Source organism: Pithys albifrons, chromosome 5, assembly GCF_047495875.1.
Source record: "Pithys albifrons albifrons isolate INPA30051 chromosome 5, PitAlb_v1, whole genome shotgun sequence".
Taxonomy (NCBI): domain Eukaryota; kingdom Metazoa; phylum Chordata; class Aves; order Passeriformes; family Thamnophilidae; genus Pithys; species Pithys albifrons.
In genome coordinates, this window is record NC_092462.1 from 12,475,270 (window position 1) to 12,485,210 (window position 9,941).

The window sequence follows — 9,941 nt, forward strand, 5'->3', positions numbered from 1 at the left end:
AACAGCCTAACAGTTAGAGGTAACTCCCTTCCCTACAGACTTGCTGTGGAATTTGGGCATTTCAAGTCTGAGGAAGAGCACTTGCTGGGAAGGCAAAGCAGCTGTGCCACCTTTTGAGATCAGGACTGCAGTGGGGGAAAGAGGTCTGGAATGAGAAGCAGCACCACTAACTTGAAGCTCAAACTAGTTGAGACTTATCACTTAGGAACAGGAACTTGGGACAGGGAAATGAGAAAGACTGCAGAAGAGACATTACTTTTTTTCCAAAGACTTTTATTAATAAACAGATGAAACACTTAAGAGTTACTATGTGCCCTACTTTACATGGAAGTACTAATTTATTTGTCCTGACTCATCTTTCTAACTATCTAAATGTCAGCCCAATCCAACTGTTGTCCCTGTTCCCTCCTCTCTCCCTATGGCATTTTCCAGTGTAGTGGCATGTTTACAATCCTTATGTGCAATTCCTATGTCATACCAATGAGCATCACATGAGTTACTTTACTAACACAGCTCTATTGTAGCCCAGGTACTTCGCCAGAGTTCCTCTGGGCCACAGCAAGAGGCTCCTGAACACTGTTGCTGCAGGATTTCAAATCAAATTCAGGATCACCAACTTCTCTCAATAAATAAATGTTATAACAGGTTCCAGTGTAGCTTTAGATTCTGAAGATAAATAAAATCTTTCAACATTAAGATTGGCCCTTTACTGAAACAGCAAGATTGACAAGACTATAAATTTAAACCACATAGGAAAGTAATACTTGAAGCAGAGGAAGAAACACTCCCTGGTTAGCTGTGCCCTCCAGAGGGAAACAGAAGAAACAAAGGTAAGAGTTACTGTGTGCACATACCTACAGGCTGTATGTGTATAAGAGACACATGCATATTCTTCTCGAAAAGTGGGGGAATTAGTCTAGGTCACAGTCAGTCTCTGTTTCCTGATCTGCTCTTACTGGAGGGAGCCTTCCCCACACTGCACCACTATCCATTCACTTTTAATGAATCCATCATAACAGGTTGTGAAAATGAGAAGACCACAGTAGTATGAGCTTAAATTTGTGTCTAAACTGCATTAAACTTCCTTCCTATTGCAACAGAAAAATATTAAGAGAATCTCACAGGGCAGTTGAACCTCATTCCCTTTGGTTCTTGCAAAAGCTTAACATGAAATAAATAAAATTAGCATGCAGTCAGGGCAAGTTGTTTAACAAACACAAGTGTTTTGATTTAAGTACTAAGGCCTCCACATTCATTAGAGGATTAAATCCTTAAACAGGGGACTTAGAGAAAGGATAAAGCTTATTTGCCTTCTGGTTTTCAAACTCTGACATGGAAAGAAGACCATGATGGGAACACTGGCTTCTTTCTTCCTCCCTCAAAGGCTCGACATTAATGAGGGCTGAACGGCAAATGTAACTCCAAACAAACGCCTGAAATGATGTTTTAGTCAACAGTGTTTCCTCATCTTTCAACAGCTTTCAGCTTCAAAAGTTGTCTTTCTCTAAAATAAAATAGTGGTGAGTTCAGACACTGCAATACCAGGTGGCATTCCAACACCTTACAGCAGTCTGTCAGGGTCTTGATTAAAACTAAAGTCACACACCAGGGACAGGTGATCAGAAGGGTAATTGAATGATGGCAGCCTGTTGGGCCCAATTTGCTCTTCAGTCAGCAAGCCCAGGGCTGAGTTCACATTCAAGGCATGCTGGGAATACCAGATATAATCCAGCGTGTGCCGGCACTCTCCTGAGGGCCGGATCTTCCAGGTGGTGTACGGGGGCTCCGACTGTCCATCGGGGCTCAGCAGCTTGTACGCGCTGTTCAGATTGAGGCTGGAGTTGGAGAATTCCCTGTAGACCTCCTCGGTTGGCTCCGCATTGAAGTCTCCGCAGATGATCAGAGGGATATTTGCACCTTGGGTGATGTTCTTCAGGTTCTGGAGAAGGTCGCAGCCCTGTGCAGACCGAAACCTCTCCCAGCCGGTGCGGGCTTTGAGGTGAGTGACGGCGATGCAGAACAGCCTTCCCGTCTCGTTGCACTTCAGCGTCTGGGCTATGGCCACCTGGTTGGTCTTCAGCTTCATGGCAGTCAGGCGGATGTTAACGCTGTTGATGAGCTCGAAACGATCCTTGAGGAAGAACAAGGCGCAGCCATCTGGCCCGTTGTTCCGCTCCACATCCAGGCACGGGGACCATGGCTTCGGGAAGAAAGTGCACTGGTAGCCCAGTCGGCTGAGGAGTGGCTCAAAGGTGTCGAAGTAGTGGTCAACTTCTTGTAGGCACAAGATGTCGGGCTTATATGCGAGGATTTCCTCCAGGATGAGGCACTTCCTCTCCTCCCATTTCAGAGCTTCCATGGGGCACTGAACAAAGTTGTCTTTGCCTTCCCCGAGAGCTGAAATTAGCAGGGAAGGGGAGAAAACAAAAACGTTACTGATAGCAGCAACAGGCTGCCCTCCAGGTAGGGCAGAGGCCACAGTTCACATCATCAGTTCACATGCAGGTCACGGGTGTTTCGGGAGTAGCTGGTGACTTTAAGGGTGTCAGGTTTGCCAGAGGGTGTGAGAACCCATTCTCAAACCACTGGAGTCACTCCAAAAAAAAAAAAAATGAAGTACCCTTTACAGACACAAGACTTCCTTCCCCTTTCCCTCCTACACTGTGGAAAGTACTTTCACATGTGGCTGCCACAGCCTAAGCCTAAAAATAAAATGCAGTGAGATAGGAATGACTTAACTGCAGATTGTTAAGGTAACCCCTCCTATGGGAGGGCCTTCCCATCCCAAAACATTTTAAGATGAGGCTGTTGCACAAGTCAATTTACAGCCTTGATTCAAAAATATCAGTCAAAATTGTTTTGAAGAATTCAGAATTCCGATAGGAAATCTGAATTCCTGGATAATTCACCAATAAACTAATCAGAAAACTGTAGAGAAGCTTTACAAAGAATAAAATTTGGGGAAGGATGAGACTGTTCTGGGTGTTAACAAACATCTAAAACTGATGGGTTTTGAATACACTGTGTTTAGCTAGAACAGGAATTCAGGGCTACCTTTGGCATCCCAGCTGTAAGGAGAGACCTTTTTTCCTCTCTTCGAGGACAGAAGGAAAGCCACTACTTCAAGTGCTCAAAATACTCCCCTCAGCCCTCAGTCAGTTGAATCCCATTTAGTTCACCTCTCTCCCTTTGTTCAGCCAGGGTTTTCTTTGCTGCACTTGGTCTCAAGGTCATACCTTGAGCTTAGAAGCAACTCCTACCTTGGGCAAGGATGTTCCACTGCATGACCCGAATGGGGCGGTGGTTGCTAGCCGTGTTCTTCTTCAGGTTCACAAAGTGCCGCTGATACCGGGGTGGCCGTTTCTGTAGAACGATCTGACATTCCTCCAGCAAATCCTTGGGGTCTATGGGATCTAGCCGTGCTGGGTCTAGCTGCTCCAGGCAGTCCTGGTGCTGGGACACAGCACCGCTGCTCAGCGTCTTGGCAAGCACGCTGTAGAGCCGGCTGGTGCTGTTTCCCATGGAACACACTGCAAGGGAAAAACTGGTGTTAAGAGATGTCTACCGTGACTCTGCTCACCACTTGGGTGCCCTGTTACAGTGCCAGCAATTTGTGGTTTGGGCAGGAGCCTGCTCCTGAAGCTGAGAAAAAAGAAGGATGCAGAGACAGGCTTAGTCCTGTCCAGCCTCATCATGTTTTGCCTGTCATCAGGGGCCTGGTTTGAGATATCGTGCTGGTGACTTCTAAGGGAAGAAATGGGTCTTTCATCCAGAATAGTAGGGCAAAGACTAACTGCACACATTGTAGGAAACAGAATACAGCACACTTTTTCCCCTGCTCAGAGAGAGTCCAGCAGGTAACCAAATGCTGCCCACTCCTTATTTCATGTGCAGCATTTGTCTGTGATGGAGATGGCACTGTGTACGACCTGGTACCTTGTGCCTATCTGGGACACCTGCAGGCTCCTGCCTGCAGAACTGCAAGCAGGGTGGCTCATTCCCTTGGGTTAATATTTACTAGGAATGTCTGATCACAGCTTCATTTATCCCCAAATCAGCAACGTTTTCATGAGCATGAAGCAGCCAGATGCTTCTGCTGGCTTAGACCTTGGGATGTGGAATGGAGAAGGTGGTCTGCCCAGCTCTCCCTCTAGGGCAATTAGCCTTCACCCAGCCCTGTTGTCTCCTGCAGGGAGGTCCCCCCATCCCATGTGGGGTCACAGCTGCCACAGGAAGGGTGTGTGTGGGTTCCTACTCTGTTTTGTCCTTTGGCCTTACAGAATCATAGAATTGATTGGGTTGGAAAAGATCTCCAAGATTATCAAGTCCAACCCTTGGTCCAGCTCTGTTTAAAAGCCCATGCACAGGAGGTGGCTCAGCCCTCTTCCCTTAGCAGGGTCAAGCAGCAGAGCCATTCTCTCCTTTCAGCCAGCAGCCCCCATACCTGCTGTGCTATTAAATACCTTCTTCTTCCACTTCCCTAGAGCACAAGCAGTACCACTGCACAGCCATCAACACCCCCAGGCTTGCTTACTGCAAACACACATGGGACAGTGTTAAGGGCTGGGCTTCAGGGGAGCTGTGGGGGAGCTTGCACAGTTTGTGACATTCCTACACTGTGAACATCCCAAGAGCTCTCCAACCCTTTCTCAGGAGGAGCTCTTGAACTGAGGCTGTGTTTGCACTTTTCCATGCTCAGCACTCTGCCCAAGTGTGCCAGGACACTTGGCTTCCCTTCAAACATGGGCAGGAGGGGCAGTGCTTGCACCACAGCAACTTGTACAAGAGGCAGTGCCAAACGAGTTTTGTTGTTGTCTCAGCTTATTTACTCTGTGTGCATTTTGCAACGGTAATCTTGGGCAAAAGGACTTCAGTGTTGCATTGCTGTTAGCCCACAGTGGTTTCAAAGTAAGGTTAGTGGTATCTTTGAGTTACTTAAAAGAGGAAGAAGAAGAGAACTGTCATGCACTCACATCTTGTGACAGATTTGGGGTGCTGCTCAACACACTTGCTTGTTCAGACTGAACTACAGCATTACCAATTTTAAGAGTTGGTGACAAATATCCAGTGATGACAGGCTAGAGGAGCAGGCAGGAAGATGGAATCCCTAATAGTTCAATGAACATTATCAGAAGGAGTAATAGCAAGACTCTGCAGTAGAAGCCTCCTGTCCCTATATTTAGGAAAATTAATACGTTTAAAGATACTAAAAAATACTTACTGTGTGTTTTGTATGTGCAAGCCCATGAAATAATTCTAAAAAGGTTCTAAATTGGGACTTTAGACTGAATATAGAACATTTCTCCTCATCTCCATCCTTTTAGTTACAGTTTAAAGCACCAGGAGTTTCTCCAACTGAGATGTGAGCCTGGGCTCCCAGGCATGAATGTCTTTCTAGGGAAATTGTGTGCAAAATGTTTCAGTTGCTGCAGGCTGTCTCAGCTTATAATTCTATTCAGAAAGGAAAGTACCATTGAAGTAGAAGAAATGCTACTCAGCAGTGAGACAAACACAAAATCCCTAAGCACAGGACTCAGACATGGCATGCTCTGTGCTGCTTACAGAGGGGTCCAGCTTACACACTACCAGGGCTGCCAGGCAGCCACGCAGAAACCCAAAGAAATCAACAGGGCTTTTAATAGAAGCTCCACAGGGAGCCACTCACCTATTTTTAGGGTAGGTATAACCCATAGCTCAGTGCTGCAACTGGTGATAAGCACACAGTGTTTTCTGCTCCATCAGGGATGCCCTCAGCAGTTGGGAACAGCCACGAGCCCTACATCCCACACACCCTGACAGTCCCTGCCAAGCCAGGGATGAATATGACCCATGCTGGGCTCTCCAAAGGAATACTGGGGAGTTAATACTCCCAGAAGCCATTAGCAAGAGCTTAGACTGCTTGTGGCTTGACCTGAATCAGAAGGATGATGTTGAAAGAGACAAGGTAGGTGTGACGCAGCTGGAGCCAAAGGTCTACTGGCAAAGGCCTGAGCAGCTTACACCTGTTACAGCAGGATGAGGGCCAAGTTCAGCCATCCACCTGCCAAGCTGTAAACAACGCCAGAGTGTTGTCTAAATCTCATCATCCCTGGGATCATGGGGTATCCAGCTCTTTATGGGGCATAAGGCACAGCCCAACCTGCAAAGGATGTGCTACAGCCCAGGTGCAGCACAGATCTGATAGCTTTTAAAGTCAGGCAGACCTCAGGCAGGAAAAAGAGCTTTGGTCTTCTTTTGAGGGCCCAGGGAAGATTGAGTGAAAGGGGGTCTGGACTGTAAATCAAACACTTTTAGTCCTGGCATAGGTGGCTTGAGAGTTCTTAGCTGAAGGGGGCTCCTGTGGGAAGACTCCAGCTTAAGATGACTGCTGATCTGCACAAGTTCTTTGTCCCCAGTGTGCTGAAACCATCACAGCATGGACTGATCTGTTCTGCAGAACAGGAGCCAAACCAGCAACCCAAACATGGAAACTCCGGACACAAAATCCATTTTGTTATTTCTGCAATGCTGAACATGTCCATGGCAGTCAGACAAGTACAAGGTCAACATTCTAAAATCCTACAGTCCAAGTTAAGTGACCTGTAACTTTATGGGATAATGTGTGCTTGTCACTGCTGGGACACCCTGGTGCTGGTGCGTGCAGAGGAACAAGCAGACTCCTGAACTTGCACTACAGCAGTGGGAAGTCAACATTCACGCGAGTCTCTTGGTGTGGTGTAATAGAGAACATCAGCTCAGCAATTACTTTGAAAGGTGCTTAAAAATCAAGAAGTCCCTTCCTCTCAGCACAGTAAGGACAAAGGAAGAATTCAAACTGTTCATTAAACCTAAGAACAGGGTGTAAAGTTGAAGGCTTCTTGCATTATCCAGCACAGAAGAGATGAACTTCTAGAATCTCAGGCAATGAGCCATCAGAGACTGCATTTTAAGGACTCTGCTTCAGAGATGAGGGCTGCAGAGGGGTATTAGAACCAGAACCTGACCTTTTGGGTAAGGTGAACAACATTCTTACTTCCTCTCATCTCCTGCCTCCTAGCACTGCTTTTCACAAAAAGCCCCAACTTATCTACCACCTGGATTTCACTCTCAGGTGAATGGTTCCACTAGATCTGCAGCCTGGCCTGTGGCTCCATCAGCCTCCATGGCCAAGGAAGGTGGCAGCAGCCAGAGATGCCCCCCCTGAAGCCCCAGTTCTAGGAAAACTTGACAGGTGCCATCCCCATGTGACAAATCCTATGCTTCAGGGTATCATACTACATATGTACAGCCTTGTCTGGGACAGCAATGAGAGCTCATCACAGCAAGGGAGGTGCTGCCTGTTGTCAACATGCAATACCAGAAAAAAAGGGGAACTTCAAATCCTGCCTCCAGTAATATACAGAATCAGTACTTGGCACAAGCTCTGAAAACCTTTTTCCTCATGAATGCTTTAATCATGAGCTCGATCCTGCCAGCCCTCAGCCACATATGCTCCTCTTCCCAGTAGTGTCATGAAGCTTCAATCCTGCCATATGGTATCCTGGCCTGGTTTCAACAGGAAGAATAGGAACAACCTGCCCCAGCCTGGCTTTGACACCCCTCCTGTAACAGCAGTGACAGGGAATGTACACAGTTCACCCTAACCCCAGCTGAGGGCAGTAGGAAAAAGTGGATCTCCAGCACAGCAGGTATGCAGTACAGCCTCAGATATTACAAACATGTTGCCCAGAAAAGCTGTGGCTGCCCCACCCCTCGTAGTGTTCAAGACCAGGCTGGATGGGGCTTTAAGCAACCTTGTCTAGTGAGAGGTGTCCCTGTCCATGGGGGCTGGAATTAGATGACCTTTAAGGTGCCTCCCAACAGACATGGCTTAGGGCTGAATCCGAACTGCAGGACTCCAGCGAGTGCGTCACTGCCCTGCCCGAGTCTGGCCACGGGTCAGCGAGCAGAGGGCAGGGAGTGGGGTGCGTGCCAAGGTGTTGTCCTCACGGGCACCCAAGGACACGTGGGCACTTTCCAAGTCCTGATGAGGGAATGAGGAATACGGCGCAATTATTTAACGCCACAGGCAAGTAGGAACCTGATGGGCCAGCATCGCCGCCGCTGCCTCCAGGGAGTAACCCGGGCTCTTCCCACACACCGTCTCCAGTAAAAAAAAAATTCACTGTGAGTCAAGCTCATCCTACACAAAGCGCAACAATGGGAGAGAACAGCCCAGCTGTCCGGCAGCGGCACATGGACACTGGGTCGGGTCACCAGGAGTGATCCCACCGCTCCCTGGGTGCGCCCGGAGGGTGCCCTGTCACCCAGCTGGGTGACACCGAGCCAGAGCCCCCTGCGGCACCGGCGGCGCCTGTCGCGATGCTGCGGGATGTCACACCGAGTGAGCAAACGCCACAGCCTCCGCCTCGGAGCCGCCTCAGTGCCCCCAGAGGCGAAGGGACAAGAGCACGCGCTGGGTGTGTCGCGGCAGGAGAGCCCAGACACGCCTGTCCCGACAGCAGCGGCCGCCCGGCTGTGAGAGCCCCCACGGTTCCCGCACCCTCCCCGCCCGGTACCCACCTGTGCGGGGCGGCGCCCCCGGGGCGGGCGGGCCGCCCGCTGCTGCCCGCGGGGCGGCGGGGCCAAGGGGCGGCGGGGCGCGGGGCCGCGGCGGCAGCGGCAGGCGGGAGGCCGATGCGGCGGCGGGGGCGCAGCAGAGGGCGGGCAGCGCCGAGCAGAGGCAGCGCGCAGAGCTCTGGAACATGCTCCCGGCGGGACTGGGGCGGCACCGGCGGGGCTCGGACGGGACCGGCGCGGCGGCAGCTCCCGCGCCCGCCCGGCGCCCGCGCTTATAGGGGCGGCGGCGCCGCGCGCGGCCGGCACGTCCGGCACATACCACCCGCGACAGGGGCGGGGGGACACACACACCACGCAAACACGCACCGCCGGCGCCACCGCCCACACCGAGCCCGCCCACGCAGAGCGGCGCGGCGGCGCTTTCCGCGGCCATTCCGCGGCTCTCGGTGCCGCGGCGGGCCCTGCGTAGGCAGGGCCAATCCCCCCGTACCTCACCTCCCCCCCCATGGCCGCAGAGTGGTGCGGTCCGACGGAGGTTCGCACGTCACGATGGCCCCGCCCCGCCCGCGCAGGCGGTGACACCGGGAACGGGAGAGCGGGGAGCGGGGAGCGGGGAGCGGGGACGGGGGACGGGGGACGGGGGACGGGGGACGGGGAACAGGGAACAGGGGACAGGGACTCCGCCGGGGATGTCCTGCTCCTTCGCGTCCTCTGGGTCTCCCCCTCGTTTCTAGAGCTATGTTAGTGGCTTCTCTACAGCTCCATCATGAGGGGAAGACGAGGGACAGGCACTGAGCTCTACTCTGTGGTGACCAGTGGCAGGACCCAAGGGAATGACCTGAAGTTGTGTCAGGGCCGGTTTAGGTTCCGTATCAGGGAAAGGTTCTTCACCCAGAGCGTGGTTGGGCACTGGAACAGCTCCCCAGGGCAGTGGTCACAGCACCAAACCTGCCAGAGTTCAAGAAGTGTTTGGACAACACTCTCAGGCACATGTGGGATGCTTGGGGATGGTCCTGTGCAGGGATAAGGATTGGACTCAATGATCCTTGTGTTCCAACTCAGCATATTCTGTGATTCTTGTACCCTTTGATGCTTTGAACCCTCTTAGCTCTTGACTGATCTCACTCCGATTTCACCCCTGAAGACTTGTGCTAATTCTGTAGTGGCCCATCTGTAATTTTACCTTTGTACCCCATTGCTCTTTTGATTATCAAAGCATAGATAGTGGTAGTCTCACAAGCCTTCTACTGACAGTGTTCTCTCTATGCTGCTTTTTTATTCAAAAAGAGTAAGCTGGCACATGTATAGAACAGCTGCAGTTGCACAGGTGGGTTCTTGGGGCTTGAAAGTGTGCCTGGCTGTGTGGGTATGCTCATCTAGCCCTCCCTAAGCAAAATTCTGGA

At 50.9% G+C, this 9,941-nt stretch overlaps 1 protein-coding gene across 1 annotated transcript; it reads right to left on the bottom strand.

Moving 5' to 3' along the window:
• Positions 1-1,456: 1,456 nt before the first annotated feature.
• On the bottom strand, positions 1,457-8,818 carry NOCT (nocturnin). The gene is made up of 3 exons (XM_071555733.1): positions 8,542-8,818; positions 3,261-3,530; positions 1,457-2,397 (listed from the first exon to the last, which is right to left on the bottom strand). Exons 1-3 carry the CDS (start codon positions 8,723-8,725, stop codon positions 1,562-1,564), a joined length of 1,290 nt encoding a protein of 429 aa, XP_071411834.1. The 5' UTR covers positions 8,726-8,818; the 3' UTR covers positions 1,457-1,561.
• Positions 8,819-9,941: the final 1,123 nt, after the last annotated feature.

What these genes read in the sequence shown, in the direction of transcription:
- NOCT (XM_071555733.1), bottom strand. Translation starts at nt 8,725, where the DNA reads ATGTTCCAGAGCTCTGCGCGCTGCCTCTGCTCGGCGCTGCCCGCCCTC. An exon ending in GGGGGCGCCGCCCCGCACAG is followed by an intron (nt 3,531 to 8,541) that starts GTGGGTACCGGG and finishes TTTCCCTTGCAG; the next exon opens with TGTGTTCCATGGGAAACAGC. An exon ending in GTGGAACATCCTTGCCCAAG is followed by an intron (nt 2,398 to 3,260) that starts GTAGGAGTTGCT and finishes TGCTAATTTCAG; the next exon opens with CTCTCGGGGAAGGCAAAGAC.